General features: G+C 37.2%; 1 protein-coding gene across 24 annotated transcripts in view; it reads right to left on the bottom strand.

The window, feature by feature from the left end:
- The window catches only part of Mcf2 (MCF.2 cell line derived transforming sequence), a 106787-nt gene that overhangs the window by 29362 nt on the left and 51117 nt on the right, over positions 1-26308 (bottom strand). For 14 of the 24 annotated variants that reach the window (XR_002388656.2, XM_021242527.2, XM_021242528.2 and 11 more), the window contains 8 exons: positions 11110-11229; positions 10094-10210; positions 8238-8387; positions 6165-6298; positions 5762-5876; positions 2855-2974; positions 2064-2255; positions 891-1082 (listed from right to left, as the gene is read on the bottom strand). Coding sequence is in view for 23 of the 24 variants with exons in the window: in XM_021242527.2 (XP_021098186.2) it covers positions 891-1082; positions 2064-2255; positions 2855-2974; positions 5762-5876; positions 6165-6298; positions 8238-8387; positions 10094-10210; positions 11110-11229 (1140 nt within the window). In the remaining variant the exon portion in view is untranslated. The remainder of the gene's footprint in view (positions 1-890; positions 1083-2063; positions 2256-2854; positions 2975-5761; positions 5877-6164; positions 6299-8237; positions 8388-10093; positions 10211-11109; positions 11230-26308) is intronic. The other 10 variants (XM_087202141.1, XM_021242531.2, XM_087202140.1 and 7 more) reach the window with 1 other exon arrangement.

The following is a 26308-nucleotide window of genomic DNA, read 5'->3' as shown; positions in this document are numbered from 1 at the left end:
AAATCATGACAACAATCAAGTGAACACTGTCACAGTATTTTGTTGCCTGCAGCACACTCTTTATAGTTTTCCAGGGTGCAAAGGGCTCTTCAGAGCCACGTTGGATAACATATCCTCTGCCCCTCCTAGATGCTTTGAGGCAGCTAGAGTTAAGCTTGGCTGCTTTCAGAGAATCACTTGGATAATAAGTACAATCATGTTTCCGATTTTTCTGATGCATCCACTAGACGGTGGTGAGCCTATGGCATTCATGCTGCAGCGGGCTGTTTGTTTCATGAAAGTTCTAAAAGGTTCGCCATTGTTGCCCTAGGATGTGCAGCTAAGCATGGATTTGGATACTGGTCCAACCTTAGGGTTGACTACACATTTTATCAGCAAATAGCATCACAGATGCTCTTATCTACCATGTGGCATCTCCAAGGGCACCACACTGAGCTAACCTATAGCTCTCCGTCCTAGTCACACCAACTTCTGCCAGCTCCCCTTTCACCAAGAGGATCCAGATCCTTTCTTTATCCTTTTTGTTCTCAAGCCAAGAACATAAGCCAGATCTGTGCTCCTGTAGTATCTGCAGCTGGCCACTGCAGCACAAAGGAAAGATGTTTGAGGTAGAGTGCTCTTAACAGGAGCCCAAACATCCCACAACACTTCTGAGCCTTTCTTGTGTGTAGTATGCTGGACGAGTTTGAAAATAATGGAGTCAAAGATCAAAAAGAAAAATATATTTTTGGATTCTTCAATGCTGGACAGTGGCACTATTGTCACCTCTCACCCTTAAAGAGGACTGTGTACATGCAAGAGGCCCTAAAGTTACTGAAGGGTCATAAGACTCTCGCACTATTTTAAGCATAGTTTTTAAAAATCTATTTCTTAGGATAAAAGCTTCCTACCTTGAGTTCAGGAGATAAAATTATATCAAATTCATACTGTAGTGATTCCAGGTCATAACTGATAAAGGGCAGAGCCATCTCAAGAAAATTTTCAATATCTTGAAGGGCTTTTTGAGCATCTTCTTTAGACTGAAACTTATCTATCTCCTGATTAGCTAGAAGACATTTCCCTTCATCACAGCACTGATGAGCCTAGTGAGAAAAGAAAAAAAAGAATGAACAAAGAGGAAATAGAGTGGGCATCAGCCCTTGCTTCTGTGAATCAGAATTGCTTTCAGAGCTATTTAAATTAAAAATATGTGGGTTCTGCCTCCAGAAATTCTGATTCCATAGCTCTGGGACATAAGCCAGGCATTTATACTTTCCCAGAGCTCCACAGGTATTGCTGATGTACAGTCAAGGTTGGGAGGCACTGAATTTATTTCATAACAAGTAATTACTTCTGCAGCAGGAGTCTGACCATTTTCTCAACACTTTAGTTGTATGTTTTTTTCCCCGAATCAGTATCTGAAATATGAAACTCCTAGGAAATACAGTGTCATATAAGTGCCTAATGATTGCAATCGATAAGAAAGATTTCCTTACCCAAAAAAGAGATGTACAAATTAAAATGTTTATGCTCAGATATGATGTGTGTAAGTGCTCCTCCTATCTCACACACCCCCGACAAGAACAGGTGTGTACAGTCACCTTTCCATTCATCACCTAATTATAACAGGGTTCAGACCCATAGGCCATAGAGAATATTTTCAAATCATAATTTTTTGTGCTGTACTATGAAATGCAGAAGGAATTTTGGGCTTCAGCAAAATGTGCACCAGGCTTTGAAAGGTGCTCTGAATGCAAACCATCTCTAATAGAGTCTTCCGAGATATACTCAACATAGAATGGAAGACATCACCACCACAGTCTTGATGTTCACAACACAGGACAGAATTTGAACTATCGTGACTCTTCCATGAGCAGATGGATTGAAAAATAATAATCAAACTCAGTCCTGAAGACTTATTACAAATTTAAATCTAGAGCTATAATCAGACCCTGACCTTAGTAACCTCTAAGAAGTTAACATGTATGCCAAAAAGCATAAGGACAAATGATACGTCAGGCCAAGAGGACCGAGGAAAAAATTTATAGTCTTTTTCAGAAATGGATCATTTCCCATCATACTACCTGCTGCAGTAGTTTATGCATCTTGAAGGTCCTGCTGAGCTGTATCTGTTTTGTTTTGATCTCACTAGCCAAGATATCAGAAAGGTAACGTAGCTCATTGCACCTCTGGCAGATTAAGTCCAGTGCATAATGGTGATTTACTGCAAGCCTGTGTCCATGTAAGATCAGAAATTGGGCCTTTGCTAATAGATCCTGATTTAAAGAAAGAAAGCAAATAATAATTAAGAAGCAAATAGAACTGAGGAGATACATTGCCTAAAAATGATGTGATATCATACTTCCGCAGGCTGCAAAAGGCTTACCCTTGCAACATTAGCTTCAGAAAAGATCCCCTGAGAACCTCTCATGTGTCTAGTTACAGAAACTGCAAGGAAACCATCCTATTCTACTCTGAATGGAGACATGATTTATTGTTCCTGGTATGTAAGATTTAGAACAGAACTACATGTATCAACTGAGGTACACACGTGCCAGATGAAAACTAATGTATTTTACATCGTTCAGCCTTGGAAATCCCATGACAGTCATCATTGACCCGAGCACTTCTAACATATTTAAAATGAGCATCAAAATGACCTAAGCAGCCTTGCCTCCACTCTGCCAACTACTGACACACCTGCAGTGTCACCCCAGGGCTACACCGAAGAAAAAGGAATTTAGACCAGTGTCATAGTGCTAACGATATCAAATGTGATGAGAGACAAAGCATGATAGGCATTTGTACTACTTAGTCCCCAAAACATAAATATTATACTCCATAAATACAGTAAACATCTAAAATGTAATCTTACCTGAGAATTTTCATCTAAGCTTTCCAGTTGTTTAAGCTTTTGTTTTATTTGGGCTATATTCCCTGTTACATCACCCAGCTCTGCTTGTTGATTTAACAGAAGTTCAACTTCAGTCACAAGCTAAAATTAGGAAATACACAGGTTTTAAAAACATACAAGTTATTATATATTTTCTCTTTACAATTAAGTTTTGTAGGAAAGGCTATAAAACAAGAATGTTACTAAGGAAAAAATTACACATATGGAAAATATGTTCAGCTATTTTATTCACAGAAATAGCTATAATCTGTTAAAATGCAACCTTTGAGATATCACGGTGTACTTCTGATTTATAGAAAATCACTGTGCACACATGCAGTCACAAATATGTGGGTGTGTGTTTGCACACGTGTACACGTATATATGTGCACTGTATATGCATTCATATACACTCCCCAGCTCTATGGCGAATGGTCCTGAAAGCAATTAGCACACCTAGAACTCTGATCTTAATTTTTAGTATCATTTCCCAGAAAAAAAGACAGGGTCACGCAGGAAAATGTCTGTTTCTGAGATCAACACAGAAGACATACAAGATAAGCTTGCAATACCTCTATGCCAAAAAGAAAGAAAATGATTTTTTTCAAATGTTGGGACATACAAGGATAGAGTAGCCAGCTTTGAATACCAACATAATTAAGAACAGTAATAAATTATAAACTATGAACAATCTATGGATCAAACATATAAATGAGAAAAAAAGAAGGCACTTGCTTTAGCACAATGCCTACCAAGGATGGATAAATGTTAGAAAATCATCATTTTGCCACCCCACAGTAAAGACTGTTTCAGGAAAGAATCACTAACAGATGTTAAATCTATGGGTAATTTTCTTTTCCTTCATTTTACTTTGCAGAACATAATGATTACATTCCTCTTGGGGAGTTGGTACACGTACATAACACACCTTCATTCTTTTCTCATCTCCCTCCCCTCCCTTCCCTCCCCTCTTCCTCCACCTCTCGGTCTCCCTCCCTTTTGCAAAAGATCCATGGAAATTCTCGTAAGGAGCAAGATATTTTGCATTCATCAAATTTTCTCCTCACATATTTTCTACTACTTACAAGGGGTGGAGAATGAGTAACTACACTGTAAAGAAATTCAACAATACTCTGACTGGTTACTCAAAATCCACATCAACAATAAGGGACAGGTGGGCATCAGTCACCTCCAGATGTGATACTCTGAGAAGGGTACATCAGTATGTAGCACTCTGGTTGGTCAGATATAGACTAAGCTAATCATGGGAAAATGTCAAACAAACTAAAAATGAAGAAATCTTATTTTAAAAAGACTGTTCTTCAAAATGTTAGGGTCTTAAAAGACAAAGGAAGACTATGGAAATGTCCTATATTCAAAAAGACTAAAGAAACAAGATAACTTAATGTAATACTAGACCCTCGATTAGATCATGCATTGAAAGAAAAAGTGTTATAAGGGAAATTTTTTAATCAATTGACAGAATTGGAATACTGATGGTAGATAATGTAAAAGTATTGCATTGTTGTTAAAGGTACCAAATTTCATAACTGTACTGTGGTTATATGAATGAATATACTTATTATTAGAAAACAGCAGAAGCATTTAGGGGAAAGAGGCCAAAAGATATACAAGTTATTCTCAATGGGTCAGAAAAGATGTCATTTGTCAGAAAAAAATTATACACAAACACACACACACATATAAATGAGGTAAAATATTAAGTTAATGTTGGGAGAAGATATATAGACGTTTTTATTTTTCTTATGTTTGTAACTTTTCAGCAAATTTAAATTTACAAATAATTTCTGTAAAAAAGGTAAGCTTCAATGTTTACACAGAACATGTCTGCCCGTCACTATGAGACACAGACTGGGTTGAGATTACAACGTAAGATAAACAATACTGATTAGAGACAGCAATGACTTGAGGAAACAAAACATAACCACAGAACAAGAATGCAAATGGATGCAAATGACATATAAGTAGATACATAGTTGGTATGCTCAGAAAGGTGCTATTTTGTGGGGGGGCGGTTAGGGAAGGAGAAGAGAGACAGATTTACCTGGCTGGACCAAGAATGATTTAAGCTATTCTCTCTTTATGTAAGACATCATGGAGAACATGGCATTTCAAAAGATGTTTGAATGAAAGGAGGGAGAAGGCTGGTATTAACTAAGCCCTTTGTCCAGAAAGCAGTGGTCCTCCCATACCTAACTCCTCTAGAACAAATGAAATAGCAAGTGAGCCATTCACAGAAAGAAAGTAAGCTAGGCATACAAGAAAAGGAATGAAAGCTTTCCTTGGTGAGCTCCATCAAGTACTCAGCCTGTGAGGAGCTTGGACAGGACTGCAACAGAAATGGATGAAAGCCATGTGCCTTGACAATATACAATGGACTGCCCAGAAGAGGCCAACTGGAATATACTTTCAATCCCTTAAATAATCTGGAGCCAGACGTGATTTAATTTCAGCTATCAGGCTCTTCATAGAAACAAATTCCTGAATCAGAAAAGAAGTTTGTTAGATCATAAGGTCAGCATGGATATATGGGATTTAAAAATCAAGAAGAGAGAATATATTATTTCCTTGGAAAGTCATCACATAGCCTGAGAATACTTTATATCTAAAGTAACTTTGAATAAAAAACCTCAAGGTAGAGAGCAACTCTAACCCTATCGTACATGTTGGCACCTAAGTACTTTCTCATAGGAAATAAGTTGAAGAGGAGATGCCTTGGAATTTTCCTAAAGGTTTTCTTCATTCTAAGCTAAGGTCTACTTACACTAGCCTTGTATGAGCATCCTACAAGACAGGGTTTCTGATATTCAAGGAGAAAGAACCTCTAGTATAGTGAAAAGAAATACAGAAAGAAATGTGTGAACTCACCTCTTGAAAATCTTGTTCAAACTTCCATAGTTGCAGATACTGTTCCATTTTTAATTGGTGCTTTTCCCAAAATCCATCAAAAGCTGTTTCCATATCATGTACTTGAGCCAGCAATCTGAACGAAGAAAGGCCAAAGAACTCCTTATAAACAATAACGTGTGTTGCAGAGTCGGAGATAACCCTGGTCTGCACATTTAGAATGGAAGGCAATCATAGTCCAGCAGACAATCAGTGACCACAGAACTCCATTGTGCAAGCATAACTACTCTCTGCAGGACAGCCTTGCGGGGAAGTCCTCAGGCTTCCAGAGGTCTTTTACACTGAATGGACTGTGGTAGAAATGCATAACTGCATTTGAAAATATAAAATAAATGAACTCTAAACAAAAAAAGGTAGTACTCACTTATTAACCGTCTGCCAGTTGCCACTTATATGCCGGTGACGTTCAAGACGTGAACTGACAGCTTCCTCAGTGTTAGGCACTTCCAGGTTTGTCAGCAGAATTTTTCCTTCTTTGGTTACAGCTGTAATATCATTCTGTACAGAGGGAGAACAGGATACATCAGCTGGTTAGTAATGCAACCTCAATGGCCACAAGCAAAGGGAAAACACACCTAAGCCAGGCAGAATAGCAACACCAGTGGTAGAATGGCCTTCGGCCTTCACAGGCATCTGGAAAGTCAAAGCACATTTCAGTACCACAAAATTTAAAAGCTGTGAGGCTCCTAGAAGCCCTGGCCTTAGGGATGGAGATTAGAATAATTGTTTTATAAAACTGTTACAGGCCAAAGTACCACATGCTGTTTGTAGCCTCTCCTTTTACTGGTAACAAGTTCTAATCTGTTCCATTTTATTCTATTTTTAATGTGCTTAAATAAACCAAGGGTCAAACAATAAAAGCTACCACACCAGAAAGTATACAGTTACAAAGAATATTTAATGCTTATTCCGGAACAATGACTTATCTTTCTTACTAATCATTTATTATTTCCAATCAATTCCTGCCTTAAGTCTTATTTTACTTGACATTTGGGTTTAATTAAAATGAAACATATGTCTCTGTTTAGAAGGCTGTATTCTTGGAGTAAGCTAAAAACATAGACCTCAGACAACTAAGAGTAATGTAAGATTTCCCTAAGGAAGTCCAAAATCCCCCTCAAATTTGGATATAAGGGGCTGGGGTGTCACTGAATGGTGGGGCATCTGCTTGGTGTGTTTGTGACCCTGGGTTCCATCCCTAGAACGGCAAAAAAGAACCAGCTAAGCTTTGTAAAGTGCCAACTATGTGCCAAACACTGTTGTATGTCCCTCATATACTACACCTCATTTCACCTTTGCAACAAACGTACAGAAGGTATCATCCATGCATCATCAACCTCATTGTACAAGTAAAGAAAGTTAAACACAGCAGCATAAGCAAACTGTCCAACACCACAGTTTGTAAGAAGTAGAGCTTTCTTTTTTCAGACACAGTTTTGCTTTTAGATTGTGATTCAAACATTCACACTTTCTCTCCTCTTAATTGAAATATGTCACCTCTACATAGAGCCGGAATCTACCAGTGTGCCCAGCACACCTACTGCTATGTGAAGGAAAGGAGTGATATTTGGATACCTGGTACTTGTTGAGATTGCTTTTCCACTTTTTGAGGAAAGTGACCCTGAAAGAACTTCCCCATTATCAAAATCATACCTCCAAATCCTTCACAATTCAACACTCCAGGCAGAATTGAGTAGAACAAAATCAATCTCCCACTCCTGGTCTACCACAGAAAATGTCAAGCATGCAAGATTCAAGGCAGCCTGGGCAAATTAGTTAAACCCCATCTCAAAATAAAATAGAAAGGGGTAGCTGGAGATATAGCTCAGTGGTAAAGTGCCTCAGGGTTCAGTCCCCAGCACCAAAAACAAACAAAAATAAAAAGAACAAAAGAAAGGAAGACAGCAAGTACTAGTACTCTGAAAAATATATTGCTTGTAATCAACTGAGCAATGTTAACTGTGGTCATAACGCTAGTTCATGCCACAAAGGGGACGAGCAAGCAATCTCCTTGCTCCTCATCAAATGCTCCTCCTCCTAATTCACACTGTATCTGTGGTGGGGGTTAAAACGGAACATCTGTCCAACACTAAGCTCTTGCCCTTGTTTTCTGAATGAGAAGGACTTTCCATGAGAGAATGAGTATTTGATTTAAAGAAAAATGACTGTGGATTGCTTGTTCTGAAGCATTTTTAAGATAGTCTATTTTCAAATAAACAATTTTATGAGATAATGCACCATATACACAAAGAACCCTTAGATTCAACATAGCTAGTATATGCATCTCTGGTAAAGAATTGTATTTTATAGTTTTTATATAATATATACATATCTTTTATCTTTCCATATGCAGTAATCAGTATGAAATGAACATACAAAACAACTTTTTAGAAAAAGAAAGATCATGCAAAACTTTTGTTCACTGTACCAGACATACCTTCAACAGATGATACCTTTCAGCATGAAGTGCCAGAGTTTTTTCTATTGAAGGAATATCGTCAGGTAGTTCTGTCTCAGCCAGTTCAGTTCCAAAGGACTGTAACATCTGAGCCATTTCTTTTACTGTGAGGGCAAAATTTTCTATAGCCTGTAAAAAGCCAATGATTATTTTACAGAAATTCTGCCATTATATCAGTAATTATTTTTCTTTTTATTTTGGTAAAACAGCAAACATACATGTTTTGAACTCTCCTCTGCTAAGGAAATTTGGTATTACTCTTAGCAATCAGCTCTAACTTTGCATCTAAGCCTCTAAGAAACTAAAAACATGGTTAAGGATCTTCTTGAATGCCATTTTTCTAACTCTCTAGACTTTTGTTCTTGACACTGATGAAAACTATTTCTTGAGGGCTGGAGATGTAGTGCAGTGGTAGAATGCTTGCCTACCATGCACAAGGTCCTGGGTTCCATCCCCAGCCCAAAAACAAAAACAAAAAAGAGACTAAAAACTAACTACTTGCTATAGATGCCATGTATTGAATAATGCATTCTATGTTCTTGAAAATCACAGTGTTTTCCTTCTTCTGTCAAATTCTGCAATGGGCAAAACTGCTTTATAATAAATTTACTCCTGAAAGAGAGGTAAGGATAATAAAGATACTTTCCAATTATTTCATATCCTCTATGGAAAGCATTAGCATTCCAAAGTAGATGACAGTCTAAGGGAATGAGGGAACAAGGTGTTGCACAATTCACTGCAAGTACTGCTGAAGATCTGCAATCATCATCCCCAAGGCTCTATTGCTCTAAAATGGCAAGTAAGGTCGTATTGTTTATTTTGCTTACAAAATCAATTGCCACTCACAGAAAAGTGGATAAAATGTAGTGATCATATAAGCCACCAGTTTGCCATGCAGCTCAAGGCATCTGCTCTTTTCTATAGGCTTTATAGATTATTAAAGGCTAGATACAGTATTGATTTTTTGTTTTTTGTTTGTTTGTTTTTTGGGGGGGGTACCAGGGATTGAACTCAGGACCTTGCGCTTGCGAGGCAGGCGGTGGCACCACTTTGCTAAATCCCTGGCCTCAGTATTGGTAATTTTGACATTATGCCTTCATATGGATGAATAGATGAATTGTTGAATGAATTGTTAAATGAACTGATGAACGACAAATAGGGATGAGGAAATGCAAACCTGATTTAATGAAACTTCCTTATTTCCTTCAGAAGGGTTCCCATGTCTCTGGAATTTGAAGCCAAGATACTTAAACCACAGACCCCCACCTGGAAAGCACAGGGCCCTTATCTAAAACAGAAGGACTTTGCTACAAATCCAATTGCCTCAGGAACATCACCAGACTGATGCGATTAATTATATTACTTGCACTTATTGAGGGTTTGCCTTATACCAGGCACTGAACCAGACATTTTGCATTAGTTATCTCATTTAGTCTTCTGAAGATCTCTATGAGGTAAGGTATTCTTATTCCCATTTTATAATTGGGAAAGCTATGATTTAGAGAGATTGGGTATATTGTCCAAGGTCAGAGAGCTAAAACTCAGAAATTCCGGGAACTAAAACCCAACCCTTTGTTTCTACGTGGCCACAGGAAGGGATGGGCAGAGTATGCTCTTATTCCCTAGGCCTCTCCTTCAGTGGCCATTCTCAGACACTCTTCATCATTTCTAGATATCTCCTAAGGCAGAAAATCAAGAGGTTGAATTATGTATGTATTTCAAAACTAGGAGCCCCAAAAATCTGTTTTTCCCAAGGAGGAAAATTTTCTAGAACTAGATGTAAAGGCTAATACGAACTATAGGCTCTACATACAGTAAGGGCAAAAGCAACATACATTTCTGAAGATGATCCATTCACTGTGGCAGTACTGCAAGGTGCCGCCTAACTCAGGGGTTAACTGCTTGTCATCAATGTATGTCAGCAAATCACTAACTGAGCTCAGCATAACAACCTATATAAATAAGCAAGAAAGATACTGTTAACTGTCCTTCATGACATCCCTCCATTAAACTGTAAAATGAACTTAGCATAAATTTACCAGAAAGTTATCTTGTATAACTGGTTCTAACAATTCTCTCCTGTACAAGCCCCACATGTGTGTGCTACCTGCTTCAGGTATTAACAATTTTTCTTTATAAAACGTTTCTCGGAAAGCAACATTGACCTCCATAGAAACCAAAGCACCTAATTCTCTTCCATCTAAGAATTTTCACTGTTCATGGCTCAGCTTGTGAACGAATGTTATACTTACAAAAATGTAAAGGACTTTATGTCCTTAGTGAGAATGTATCAGGAGAAACTGATCTTTCCAAAAGTATCAAGATTTAGGAGCACTCTATTCCTAACAATGAAAACATATAAAAATATCTTTTCAAAATAAAGAACATGGTACTTTGCAGTATCTCAGGATGTGAGTTCATGGGAGTTCAAAAACATAAAATAAACACTCATTTTCACTAAAAATAACAGTTCCTGATAATGCACACATACAAACACACATACACATATATACACATAACATATAAAACATATGTATTTTTTGTTGTTGTTGTTACCGGGGATCGAACTTGGGTCCTTGTGCTTGCACAGCAGGCAGCGAAACCACTGAGCTAAATCCCCAGCCCAAACATATGCATTTTTAAAAGGAATTTTTTGTTATAAATTGGTTTATCTGTTCCTTTTTTATCAGCATAAGCAGAAGGCTTTTGAATATTTACATTTGTATTTTTGGAAGGCAAATTTTATTTCACATTCTTTTAAATGCTTTGTGGGCACATGTAAAACAAACAGCATGGTACAAAGTTTTCATGAGAAGTCAAGAGATGAAAAATTTACATAAAATACTCTTACTGGTAATTTCAGCAGGAAATCCTCCTGACTAAATCGAAATCCAATATCTGTGAAAGTTCGTTGAAGAAAACTGGTAGGACGTAAAACCAAAATCAAGTGCAAGTTCCCAGGGAAAGAAGCCTATAAGGAGAAAGAAAGAAAATTGGCAAAACAAGCACTCAACTGAACATATATGAGAAAACACGATGATAATTGAAAGAAACAAATTTTAAAGTCATAAAAGCCATTAAAAGGCCAACATTTTTTAAAGGGATATTGATAAAATCTAAAATCATGATAATAGGAATAAAAATAATGTAAGGTTAACAGGTCAGATCTTGCAGTGCTCTTGGTATGGAATTTTCTCAGATAAGTACATCCCATGTTACAAAGAATTAGACTCTAAAGCTTCATTTTGACATTAGTTTTAAATTGACATATAAAATTTGTACTATTGTGGAGTACAATATTATAATTTGGAATATCGGTGAGTGTGTGCAGGCCCCAGCCAGAAGCCCACCCAGATGCCAGGGGCTCGGCCATGCAGGCCCTAGCTAGAAGCCTGTGTGGACAATAGCCCAGTGCAGGGATCCAGAAGGCCATCATTCTGGAAACACTAATTGGTTCAGTGGTAATCAGTACAGAGAAGGCCTCTCCGAAGCTTGTTGAGAATTGAAGCTCACTAGGTGAGAAGAGTCATCTCGTAAAGGCTCAGCAGACTGTATCAATTAAAATGAGAAGATAAATAAACAAGATTCAAAACCAGAACTCCAGATCACAAAAGGCAACTCCAAGGGGCAATGAAATGGCACAATCTGAAATTCTACCATCTAGACTCCCTGAACTGGCAATGAAAGAGGATCCGGAAAAAAATGCAATCAGAAATAATTTCTCAGATAACAACAGAGATTGTGCCCATAGTGAAAGACATGATTAATAACTCTAGAGCAGACACAGATTAAAAATAAATAGGAGTTGAGAAACGTGATGGTATGCCAGCATATGAAACAAATGGAATCCATAAAACAGATACAAACAGATATCCAAAAGATTAAAAACTCCATTGAAAGTTTACACAGCATAATGATCCAAGGTGAGGACAGAATATCAGACATGGAAGACGGGATTGCTATTAGTGACCAGGAAAAAAAATGTCTCAAAAAATAGTAAGGGACCATGAAAACTCAATCCACCAGCTGCTAGATGATGCAAAGAATAATATAAGACTACTTGGAGTCAATGAAGAAACAGTAGATAGTGCAAAAAACATTAAAAAAAACTGTCCGCAGAAGTAATGGCAGAAAACTTCCCAAGCAGGGGAAAAGAATTTGGCATACTGATAAGTGAGGCATATAGGACTCCAACTAGCCATGATAAAAAAAAAAAAAAATCTACACCTAAGCATACAATAGTCAAGATCCCAGAAACCTGGAAGAAAAAAACCAGAAGAACAAAATACTACAAGTAGTTAGAAAAAAGAAACAAATCACATACAAATGAAAGCCCATCAGAATCACAGCAGAACTCTCAACACAAACTCTCAAGGCAAGAAGAGCCTGGAGGGAAGTATTTCAAACCCTAATGGAAAACAACATCCAACCCAGATTGATGTACCTTGCAAAACTATCTTTCAAAATTGATGCAGAAATAAGACACTTTCATGACAAAGAGCACCTGAGGAAATTCATGAATACCAAACCAGCACTCCAAAAAATTTTAGACAATATCCTAGGAAAAGACAATGAGGATTAAAACCCCAGGAAGCCCAACAGAATGAATCCATCAGGCACAACAAGAAATTCAACTCAAAGAGGGAGCATTCAACAAAAAGAAAAAGTCATGACAAGGATAAGTCAATACATATCAGTTATAACAATCAGTGTTAATGGTCTCAATTCACCGATCAAAAGAAATAGACCAGCAGAATGGGTCAAGAAGCAAGATCCAACAATATGCTACATACAAGAAACACATTTAATTCAAAAAGAAATTCATAGACTGAAAGATAAAGGGTTGACTCACTGGAGGAAAGATAGCCTCTTTAATAAATGGTGCTGGAAAAATTGGGTTGCAACTTGTCAAAGATTAAAGCTAGACCTATATCTCTCACCAAGCACTAAACTAAAATTGAAATGGACGAAAGATCAATATATTAAAACAGAAACACTGAACCAGCTGGAACAGAGGTTAGGTAGAACTCTTGAAAACATTAGCCTAGGAAAAGATTTTATGAACAAAACCTCAGTTGACTGTGAACTAGCACAAACAATCAACAAGTGAGACTTATTCTTACTAAAAAGCTTCTGGACAGCAAGAGAAACCACCAAGAGAGTGAAGTGACAACCCACAATGTGGGAAAAAATTTTCAACTGCTGTTCCTCAGAAAAAGGTCTACCATCCAAAATCTATAAAGAACTTAAAAAAAATCAGACCTCCCAAATTTAAAGACCCAATCCAAAAATGACATCTGAAATGAACAGATGTTGTTCAGACAAAGAAGTAGAAATAGCAAATAAGCATATGAAAAAATGTTCAACATCACTGGTCATTTGAGAGATGCAAATGAAAACAATGCTGAGATTCCACCTCACCCTAGAAAGAAGGGCTACTATCATAAAATCAACCAAGAACAAATGCTGGTGGGGCTGTGGGGAAAGGGGAACACTGCTCCACTGCTGGTGGGAGTGTAGACTGGTGCAACCACTGTGGAAATCACTATGGAGATACCTCAAAGAACTAGGACTAGAGGTCCCATTTGACCCAGCTATTCCCCTGCTGGGTATCTTCCCCAAAGAATTAAAAGAATCATACCACAGTGATATATGTGCACCCATGTTCATAGCAGCACAGTTTGTAATAGCAAAAACTTGGAAGCAGCCCAAATGCCCATCAACCGGAGACTGGATAAAGAAAATGTGGGGGTTTTTTAATAAAATGGTGTAGTACTCAGCCATAAAAAATGAGAAATTAGAGACATTTATAGCTAAATGGATGCACATTGAGGTGATACTCTTAAGTGAAATAAATAGGACACACATGTAAATACTGAATAGTTTCTCTAGTGTAAGAAACTGAAAGTGTAAATAAGGACTAAAAGGTATAATAGATAATGTGAAACAGGAAGAAAAGGGGCAAAGGGGAAGGGGAAGTGGGAGGGGTAGGGGAAAGGAAAGAAGGGAATGAAATTAATATGAGAAAAACAAAAAATGGAAAGAAAGTCTTTGTAAATAGGGAGAGATGGAGGGATTGAAGGGAGGGCAAGTGAATGGGGAAAAATAAGAACTAAGAGAGATTATGTAAAGGAGCAAATTTCCAATGATGAATGTCATTATATTGTATACCTAAAATGTACCAATAAAATTAATTTTTAAAAAAGTTAAAGGGTGGAAAACAACACTCCATGTGACAAGAACCCAAATAAAAGCAGGAGTAGCTATCCTATTTGCAGATCAAATGGATTTCAAATCAGCACTAATTAAGAGAGACAAACAAGACCACTAATCCTTGTAAAGGGGACAATTCAAGAGGAAGAAATGCCAATCATACATGTATATGCACCAAATTCTAATGCACTGAATTATATAAAACAAATATTAATGGACATGAAAAATCAAATAAGCACTAATACAGTAGTACTGGGGGACCTCAATACCCCACTCTCACAAATACAAAGATCAACTAGATAAAAAATAAGCAAGGAAATACTAGAACTCAATCAAACTCCTAAACAAATGGACTTAAGAGATGTTTACAGTGTGTTGCATTCCTTAAAATCAGAATACACATTCTTTTCAGCCGTACACGGGCCGTTCTCCAAAACAGACCATTTACTTGCTCTTAGATCATATTTAAGTAAATGCAAAGGAAATGAAGTTATCCCCTGTATATTATCAGACGATAGTGCTATGAAATTGGAGATAAATAGCAAAAGAAACCACAAGAACTTCATAAACACATGGAAATTGAAAACACACTCCTGAACAACCAATGGGTCACATAGGAGATTAAAGGAGAAATCAGACAGTTTCTACAATTAAATGACAATGCCAATACAACATATCAGAATCTATCCAACACAATGAAAGCAGTCTTGAGAGGGAAATTAATAGCAGTGAATGCCCATACTGGGAAAACAGAGCAAGCTCAAATAAACCACCTAATGCTGAACCTCATGCCTCTAGAAAAGGAGGGCAAGTCAAGCCCAAAGCTGGTATAAGGGAGGAAATTGTAGAGACTGGAGCAGAAATCAATACAATGAAGAGTAAGATAATGATACAAAAAAATCAATGAAGGAGTTGGTTTCTTCAAAAGAAAAAACAAAATTGACAAACCTTTAGTGAACCTTATCAAAAAAAGGAAAGAAAAGGCCCAAATCCATGCAATTAGGAATGAAAAGGGTGAAATTACAATGGACTCAGCAGAAATCCACAGGATCATCAATACCTACTTCGAAAACCTATACACCAATAAGATGGAAAACACAGAAGAAATGTACCAATTTCTAGACACATATGAACTACCAAAGTTGAACAAAGACCACCTAAAAATTCTAAACAACCCAATATCAATCGATGAAATTGTAAAAGTAATTAAAAACTTATCAATGAAGAAAAGCCTGGGTCCGGATGGCTTCACTGCTGAATTCTACAAGGCATTTAGAGAAGAACTATTGCCACTACTGTTTAAACTCTTCAGTGAAATTGAAAGAGAATCAATACTCCCAAATTCATTCTTAGAAGCAAGCATCACCTTGATCCCAAAAGGCAGAGAAAGACCTAACCAAAAATGAGATCTACAGGCCAATCTCACTAATGAACATAGATAAAAACATCCTCAATAAGATACTGGCAAACAGAATTCAGAAGATCATCAAGAAGATCATATACCCTGACCAAGTGGGATTCATCCCAGTGATGCAGGGATGGTTCAACATATGCAAATCAATAAATGTAATCCACTATATTGATAGAGCCATGGACAAAAACTATATGACCATCTCAATACATGCAGAAAAAGTGTTCGACAAAATCCAACACCCATTCATAATAAAAACCATACAGAAAATTGGAATAGATGGTCTTTATCTCAATCTGATAAAAGCCATCTATGAAAAACCAACAACCAACATCATACTAAATGGTCAAAAAGTGAAATCCTTCACACTAAAATCAGGAACAAGACAAGGATGTCCACGATCACCACCCCTGTTCAATATAGTTTTGGAAACATTAGCCACAGCAGTTAGACAAGAGAAAGAAAAGGAATAAAGATAGGAAATAAAGAAGTCAAATTGTCATTATCTGCAGATGACATGATACTCTATATAGAAGACCCCAGGAACTCTACCAAAAGTTTTCTAGACTTAATAACCAAATTCAGCAGAGAAACTGGATACAAGGTCAACACACAGAAATCAATAGCTTTCCTGTACATGAACAACAGACTCACTGAGAGAGTAACTGGAGAAACAACTCCTTTCACAATAGCATCCCCCAAAAATGAAATACCTAGGAATCAATCTAATGAAAGAAATCAAAGACTCTAAAAACTATAGCATTCTGAAAAAAGAGATTGAAGAGTATGTCTGAAAATGAAAAGACATCCGTTGCTCCTGGGTAGGAAGAGCCAATTTAGTAAAATGGTCATATTTCCAAAACTGCTATATAGATTCAATGCAATCCCAATTGAAATTCCAGCAGCATACTTCACAGAACTTGAGAAAACAATCCAAAAATTCATTTAGAACAAGAGATCTAGAATAGCAAAAGAAATTCTAGGCAACAAAGACATGGTAGGGGGTATTGCAATCCCTGACTTGAAACTATACTACAAAGCTACTGTTATGAAAACAGGATGGTACTGGCAAAGAAACAGACCCAAGGACCAGTGGAACAGAATAGAAGATTTAGAAACAACACCAGACACACTCAACCACCTCATCTTTGACAAAAGAGCCAAACACCCTCACTGAAGGAAAGATAGATTTTTTAATAAATGGCGCTGGGAAAATCGGGTTTCAACTTGCCAAAGATTAAAACTAGACCTATATCTGTCACCATGCACTAAACTAAAATCAAAATGGATTGAAGATCTACATATTAAAACAAAAACACTAAATCAGCTGGAAGAGAGGTTAGGTAGAACTCTTGAGTACCTTGGCATGGGAAAAGATTTCAGGAATAAAACCTCAGTAGCTCAGGAACTAGCACAAAGAATCAATAACTGGGATCTTATCTTATTAAAAAGCTTCTGCACAGAAAGAGAAACCACCTACAGAGTGGAGACAACCCACAATATGGAGAAAAAATTTTACCAGCTGTTCCTCTGACAAAGGTCTACTATCTAGAATATATATAAAATTTTAAAAAAACAGATCTCCGAAATTTAAAGAACCAATCCAAAAATGGGCATTTGAAATGAACAGACATTTCTCAGACAAAGAAGCAAAAACAGCAAATAAGCATATGAAAAAATGTTCAACATCACTGGTCATTCGAGAGATGCAAATGAAAACAATGCTGAGATTCCATCTCACCCCAGAAAGAATGGCTGCTATCAAGAAATCAACAAATAACAAATGCTGGCGGGGTTGTGGGGAGAAAGGAACCCTTCTCCATTGTTGGTGGGAGTGTAGACTGGTGCAACCACTGTGGAAATCAGTATGGAGATACCTTGAAGAACTCGGATTAGAGGTCCCATTTGACCCAGCTATTCCCCTGTTGGATATCTTCCTAAAAGAATAAAAAGCATCATACCACAGTGATATATGCACAGCCATGTTTATAGTGGCACAGTTTGTAATAACTAAAACTTGGAAACAGCTCAATTGCCCATCATCAACTGGAGAGTGGATAAAGAAGATGTAGTTTTTTTTTATAAAATGGAGTACTATTCAGCCATAAAGAATGAGAAATTAGAGACATTTATAGCTATATGGATGCACATTGAGGCCATACTCTTAAGTAAAATAAATAGGACACACGTGTGTAAATACTAAATAGGTTTTGTGGTGTGAGAAACTGAAAGTGTAAATAATGATCAAAATGTAGAATAGATAATGTGAAATAAGAAAAGGTCCAAAGGCGAATTGGAAATGGGAGGGTTAGGGGAAAGGAAAGAATGGAAAAGACTAAATAGCAGAAAAGGAAAAAAATGGAAACAAAGTCTTTGTAAATTAGGGAGGGGTGGAGGGGTGGGAGGGCAGGGGAATGGGGAAAAATATTAGAACCAGGATATATCATGTAAAAGTACAAATTTCCAACGAGGAATGTCATCATATTGTATATCTAAAATGTACCAATAAACTTAATGAATAAAAAAAGAACATAATTACAAAAAACCCCAATATTATAATTTGGTAAATGTATACAATGTGTAATGATCAAATCAGGGTAATTATCATTTCTTTTTCCTCAAATATTATCATTTCTGTGTTGGAATGTTCAAACTCTTCTAGTTATTTTTAAATGTATAATTAATTAGTATAGATTATAGTTTACCTGCTGTGCTATATGACATTAGAACTATTTCCTCTTCTCTAATGGACACGTTGGTACCAATCACCCAGCCTCTCTCTACCTCCCTTCCCCTCTCCCTTTCCTAGCCTTTAGTGGCCTGTACTCTCCTCTTTACTTCTATGTGATCAAATTTTAGTTTCTGCCAATGAGTGAGAAGATGTAGTCTTGGTCTTTCTGTGCTTGGTTTATGTCACTTAATAGAATGTCCTCTAGTTCCATCCATGTTGTCACAAATGGCAGGTTTTCATCCTTTTTATGGCTGAATAATAGTCCATTGTGTATATGTGTCACATTTATCTACTTATCTGTTGATGGACTCCTATGGTTGGTTCCACAGCTATTGTTGACAGTGCTACAATAAACATAGGCATGCAGGTATCTCTGATACCATCATTTTAATTCTTTTAAATATATAGTCAGTAGGAGGATTGTTGGACCATACGGTCGTTTTATTTTCAGTTTTTTGAAGAAACATATTATTTTCTACAGTGGCTGTACTAATTTTTAATTTGCATCATCAGAGTATAAGAATTCCCCTTTTTCTACATCTCTGCCAGCATTTGTGACTTTTTAATCTTTTAGATAACAGCCATTTTAGCTGGTATGAGATTATTTCTTACTGTGGTTTCAATTTGCATTTCTCTGATGATTAGTGATGTTGAGCCTTTTTTCATATATGTTATCCATTTTTATCCATTTGCATATATCTTCTTTAAGAAATGTCTACTCAGGGCCGGGGATTTAGTTCAGTGGTTCTGCCGCCTGTCTTGCAATTGCAAGGTCCTGAGTTTGATCCCTGGTACCAAAAAAAAAAAGTCTATTCAGATCATTTCCCCATTTTTAACTGCACTGGGTTTGTGTTTTGTTTTGTTTTTGCCATTGAGATTTCCTCAATATTCTGGATATTAACCCCTTGTCAGATGAATAGCTTGCAAAGATTTCCACCCACTCTGTGGATCATCTCTTCTATTTGTTCATTGTTTCTTTTGCCATGAAATTTTTAGTTTGGAATAATCTTATTTGTCTAATTGTTTTTCTTTGACTGTGTTTTTTGAGGTTATATCCAAAAAAATCTTTCCCTGTACCAAAGTCTTAAGGGTTTCCCCCATGTTTTCTTCCAGTAGTTTCATAGCTTTTAGTTTTACATTTAGGTCCTTGATCCATTCTAAACTGATTTTTATATATGGTGAGAGGTAGGAGACGAATTTCCTTTGTCTGCATATGTACATCTAGTTTTCCTAGCAACCATTTACTGAAGAGACTGTCTTTTTTCTAACATATGCTCTTGTTACCTCTTACTAAAAATCAGTTGGCTATATAATTATGAGTTGATCTCTCTATTCTGTTCTATTAGTTTTGTACTTGTTTTAAGCCAGGATCCTACTATATTTGCCCTCAAATTGCATTTGTTTCCTGTTAAAACAAGCAGAATTAAGAGATGGGTTCCTAGGTTAGCCCTAAAAGCCAAAGAAAACTGAAATACTATTACTTCTGCTAAACAATGTTACAAAAGTATACTATGGAATCATAATTTTATTTTCATCCAAAAATTTTCACTAAACATCTTTTATGTGCCCCTTTCATGTTCTTGAATGAAAAATTACCAAGCACTCTTAGGGACTGAAGGTACACAAATTAATAAAATCTAGCCCCGACTCAACATGCAAGAAAAAGACAACTGAATAGCAAAGTTAATTAATAATCATTAACTCTAAAGTATGGTGAGTTGATAAGTAAAATAAATGTAGTAGAATACTATACAAGAGAGGTGGATAATATGCAGTGTACTAGACCTATGAAGGTCAAAATGGTCTTAAACCATAAACCGGATTTTACTGGATCAGACTGTCATTCTAGCTCGTCACTGTCCCTCTGGGTTCTAGAACAATACTGGCCCATAGTAGGCAGTCAAAAAGATTCACATGAAAAAATTCACCACACAGACAAAAAAGGGCATTATGCAAAATTAGTAAGGAGTAGGCATGATATGGTCTGATAATATTCATAATAAATCATCACTTACTACCTGTCCATTCTATGCTATTTTGCCAACATTATCATAATTTCTCTTCATAATAAAGGAGTTAGGTTACCCTCCTTTACAAATAAAATGAGATTCAGGGAGTTTAAGTATAATTTGCAAGACCTGGTAAAACCCTGATATGTACCCAAGTCTGTGCTCTTAATCACTAAACTCTCACCTCTTGAAGAAGTCCTAGTCAAGAAAGCTAGAGGAAAATGATGCTGGTAAAAAAGCAAAATGATGTCGTCAAAAGATAGGCAGGAATCACTTCAGGAAAGATCAGAAATTTTTTCCTCCATGTAAAGGGAGTGTCTAGGAGGTGCAGAGCAGGAGAACAACATGGTCACATTTGTATCTTTTCAAATTTGCTTATATTGCTAAGCATCAAATCCGGAGCCCTAGACAAGCACTCTACCACTGAACTACATCTTCAGTCCTCTCTGAGAAGCATTTTACAAAGATGATTTGGACAACAGTAGAAGTAGACAGGTGCACCAAGAAGCTGGTATAAGAGGCTGGTATAGTAATGCAAACCAGAGATTCTGAACTAGAACAAAGATAGCAGGAATAAGGGTAGAATTTAGGAGGTATAATCTGTGAGACATTATGATTGAATATGCTTGATGAGAAAGGAAGAGTGCAAATCAATCTCAAGATTTGCGGCTCGAGTAACTGGGTGAATGGTGCAACCCTCACGGTGATAGGGAACTTAAGCAAAGCAGATTTTAAGGAGGGAGTCAAGATTCTCATTCCCCTTCATAGAAGTGTTGGGTTGCAAGGGTCAGTAGGACAGCCAGATCATATTCATCAGACAGCTCTATGTACAAATAAGGAGGAGAAAATGTCTAGACTAGTAGGAGTATAGAGTCATCAGCCTTTAGAGGGAAATTAAAGCAAAGTATATCAAAAATGTTTCAAACATGCTCATATTTCAGGCATGCTGTGATACTAGCAATTGAACAAATCTATAAAACAAAAATTAACAAGCTATTTTGAGGGCAAGTCGTTTATGAGGACATTCTCTCCTTCCTGCTCAATTTTGTTATGGACTGGAAAGTGAAAAGTAAGTTCTATTAAAAAAAAGAAAGAATACCTTTCACTGAAGTGGAAGACCTAAACTCCTAGAGAAATAACACTCACAAATAGGGACTATAAAAATCAATTTGAGATGGTGACAAAAACCATAAACTCTTAAGTGGCAATGAGAACTACAGCAAGGGAAAGAGAACTGAATGAGATAGTCATAAGTAAGTTAATGAAAAGAGCACAAAATTAAATCAATAAATTAAACAATGATTATAAACAGACATATAAAATGGTTGTCTATACACAATTTTCCCAGGCAGCCATGTTTCTGTTAACTTCTCCCTTCTGAGAAGCCAAATCCTATTATTCTAAATATTGTTTCAAATGAGACAAGTTATCTTCCTACATGACCCTTACAAAACACAATAATTAGTTGTGATTAGTAGTTTTAGTATGCAAATTTGAAGTAAGAAGTAAGCCTAAGATTTTTCAAACTAGTGTTGAGCGAAGGAAACTGAGGACACAGAGCTACTGGTAGCCTGACCCTTGCTGCTGGAGAAAGATTATTTCAAGTCAGCATGTACACAGAAATGGAAGGAAGATGACAAGAGACTTCCAAAGATAATGTATATCCCACCCTCAAATATATACACAATGTGTATTTTATGTTAACTATGATACATATTTCTCACAGTTATTTCCAGAATTTAAAAAAATAGTGAATATAAAAGTACTCTGTCAACTCTAAAAACATTACTAAGGTAGTTTTTAAAAAAATTATCGTGGATTCCTAGACCTAAAAACAAGTAAAAGTTTGGGTAGAAGACTTTAGAAATACTGACAATGGTTTACATAGAAGGAGAAGTTGACAGGGACTTGGGAGAACTCTGGGTCTATTTTTAGAATGAAATCACCAATTCTATTTCTAGTTCATTTACTTTGAGCAAATCGGCGAGGTAAGCCTTTCCTTCTCCTGGAAAAATTACCAGTATACTTACTGTACTTACCTACCTTGAAGGCACCATACTTTTGCCAATATTTAAGGCACAATTTATTTTATTCTTTCAGGGATTCTAGGTTTGTCTTTTTCTCTCTGAGTTTCCTAAATTTCATAATCTCCAGTACTGTCATTTAGGAATTCTCTAGAAGCAAGGCTATAGGAGTGACCAGCTTCAAGACCAGGATACTTATCTATCTCAACAACTGTGGCGGGGGGGGGGGGGGATGAGAAGAAGCTACGGGAACAGAGAGGGCCATAGGACATGTGCCTGAGGTGAGGCCCTGGTCTCTACCCTGCCATTCCTTGGACAGCAAGGCTGTGGACAGCTGATCATATAGCAGGGAACAAAACAGACGAGAGAAACAAAATCACTGTCCATTAGGAGCAGGTAGTGGAGAAGTGATGTTAGGCCGGGGTAGGTAGTTTTTAGCTGCTCATACGGTGAATGTAAGGTAAATTCAGGGATTTTATGGTGAATATTTACTAAATCAGTCATTACTCTATTTGATAAAGTGGCTTATCTCAAACATTAACAGCGATATAAATTGCTTCTAAAGATAATTTTGCATTCTAATCAGATCATTCTGCAGTAAAACCTTCTGGTTATTTTATCACCCATTCTTTTCCTTTATTCCTTCAAAATGTTTACTGATTTACTCATCACAATAAGCCCATAGAAGTCTGTATTATTTTTTAAATGTACTATCAAAGGATGAAAACTTCATTTCTTGCCTATATAATTACTTTTAAAATGTTCTTCATTATAAAACAATTTTAGAATTATCTTCCTAGATATTCTGCTAACCTAATAGCTACTCTCAAATTTAGTAGCCATTTGAGACCAATATTAAAGCAGCTACTAAGCAATTTGGTGGCGCTTGAACAATCCATTTGATTTGTCAGCTGTTTTAGAACACCAAATTATATTGTGCAGACCTGGTATATTGTAGCTACTCTTCATGCCCACAAGTGAATGTGATGTACTTGGTCTTTCAATCCCACACCTTAACGGGTGCTTGTCAGACTGTTGTACAAAAAGTGAATCTACAACCTGACATTAATTACTGCTTTTCATAACATTATTTTAGGAAAAATATATTAAGGACATAGGAGATATATATCTGACTTCTCAAAGCCTTAAGGTAGGGAAAGGAGTTTGGATAGTAGTACTCAGCTGAGGGTGTTATTTTTTGTTGAATGTTTATTCTGAGAACTACGCTCATAATATCATCACAACACTATGAAGTATTTACATGCAGTAGGTTCTATTTTGTTCTCATTTCACAATTGGAGAAACGGAGTACTGTAAACAGAGTAACAATTCCCCATGATTTCCAAACTTAGGGATGTTACTTTACATGGTAAAAGGAACTCTATAAATGTGATTGAGGATCTTAAAATGAGACCATCCTTAGAGACCAATGCAACCACAACGATCCTTATTAGCAAAAGATAGAAGTTTGGGGTATAGTTCAGTGTACAGTGCTTGCCTAACAAGGAAAAGACCTTGGGTTCCATCCCTAGCACCATAAACAGAAGGAAGCAGGAGAGACAGAGGAGATATGATAACAGAACCAGAGGTCAGAGTGATTGAGGGATGGTATCTAGAAGCTGAAAAACTCAAGGGAAAAAAAGACTGTCCTTCAGGGCTCGCAAAGGAACACAGCGCAGCTGACTTCTCTTTTATTTGAGATACGGTCCCTCACTATGTCGCCTAAGGCACTAACTCTATGGATCTTCCTGCCTCAGCCTTCTGAAAAGCAGGGATCATAGGCATGTGCTAGCATGCCTGCCTCGCCTCTTGTTTGGTTGGTTGGTTTTTGTGTCAGTATCTTGCTATATAGTTCAGGCTGGCCTTGGACTCACTATGTAGCTCAGGCCAGTCTCGAACTCATGGTGATCTGCCTGCTTCAGCCTCCCAAGTGCTGCTAGCACACCAGGCTGACTTCTTGATTTTAACCCTATGAGACTACTCTTGACCTTTTGACCTTTAGTATCATAACAATAAATTTGCATTGTTTTAATCTACTAAGTCCAGTAAAGTTTGGCGGATTCTGTTATAGCAACAATAGAAAAACAACATACTGAAGTTTTGTGAGGTTGAGTAATTTTTCAAGATTTTCTACCTTACAAGAGCTAGAATTAAAGCCCAGGTTCACCTGACTGCAAAACCAGGCTCTTCATCAGCAGAAGGAATCTGGAGAAGCACAATGGGGTAACACAAGGATCAGGTTCAAGGTTAAAACTCTAAGCTGCAACCTAAAGCAAAGGCAACAACCCCGAATACTTACACTGTTAGGCAGATAATGTAAATGTGAGGCACGTAGATTTTAGCTAAGCACAGCCTAACTGAGGTGGCAATAACGAAGGACACTGTTGCTGTCTGGTGAGGAGCCACAAGAAGTGGTGAGGACTGTGGTGACCACAGAGCACAGGAAAAGGGGAGCACTCGCTAGTAAGCTCCAGCTACATGTTGGCATGTGGGAAAGTGGGTCCGCCACTGCCTGGTAGTGGTTTCTCAAAAGAGGCCAGAAGCCCAGATTTCTATGTGAAACCCATATTTTTAAAGAATGGGGAACAAAGTGAAAGTTTGTTAAAATACTGTATAGCGGAAACAAACACATCTGTGGGCTGCCAGCTTCCAACTTTGGAATCAAAAGGCTTCACACATCTGAACTAGAACCTATCTCCGTCTGAGTAACAGATTTATGTCCCTTTCTGTGAGTCTCACCATCATATGAGGATCTGAACAGCACAGAGCATTACTAAAAATGTTTAACCTGACGAGCCATGTGGATTGAAGATTAGTTTGCACGTGTGTGTATGGGCATACATATAAGCATACGGAGAAAGCGAGTTTGCTCCATATACAGATATTTGTATCAGTAAAAATTTCAGGATAATCCATTCGAAAGCTGGTATTTGAGTGAACATCAAACAGCATATGATTTCAGAAGCACACATCATCAGAGCAAATACAGTCCAAGATCATTGAGCTTTCCCATTTTGGTTTGGGAATACATTTCTAAATATTTTGGTATGCCGCTTTAAGAATCTCTAATCTGTAGGTTATATAAACATGAAGAAGCGAAGAAGCCCAATTTCTATTTCCCCTAAAATCAAACTCCAGATTCTAAAAACAGAAATCATTTTTTGAGCTCTCGTCAAAAAAGCAAAGAGATGTGGTCAAGGGTCAGTCTTGTTTTATTTTGTCGTTGTTGTTTTCTTTCTTTCAAAAAGACTGCATGAAAGAGGAAACAGGCATTTTTTTGGACTTGCAACATGTGACTGCTTAAAGGCATGTCTCTCAAACGGAATATGCTGCTCATCATCATAAGGCCCAGAGGCTTGTGTCCAATCCCTGCACAGGGCCCCAGCCCAGCCCTCTGCAGTAGCTCTTACTGACTCTTCAAGGAAAGCAGGCACAAAACAAGCTTCCTATCATCTTTCACTTCTCGAGAACACATTTCCCCGTCTTACCCATTCACTGCCCAGGTACATGGTCTCTCAGCAGTCACAACATGACAACTGCAACAGGCATAAACCTGATCCATTGTTGCCCTATTAAAGTCCAGAAAGCAACCTCATTGAATACGCCTTTCTGTAGGAACCTCTCCATAGGTTTCAGTTATTCTAGTTATTTCTTTTAAAATG

Source organism: Heterocephalus glaber, unplaced genomic scaffold (genome assembly GCF_053883595.1).
Source record: "Heterocephalus glaber isolate CG9 unplaced genomic scaffold, H.glaber_assembly_v1.0 deba00001764, whole genome shotgun sequence".
NCBI classification, from domain to species: domain Eukaryota; kingdom Metazoa; phylum Chordata; class Mammalia; order Rodentia; family Bathyergidae; genus Heterocephalus; species Heterocephalus glaber.
This window is presented reverse-complemented; position numbering and strand designations above follow the sequence as displayed.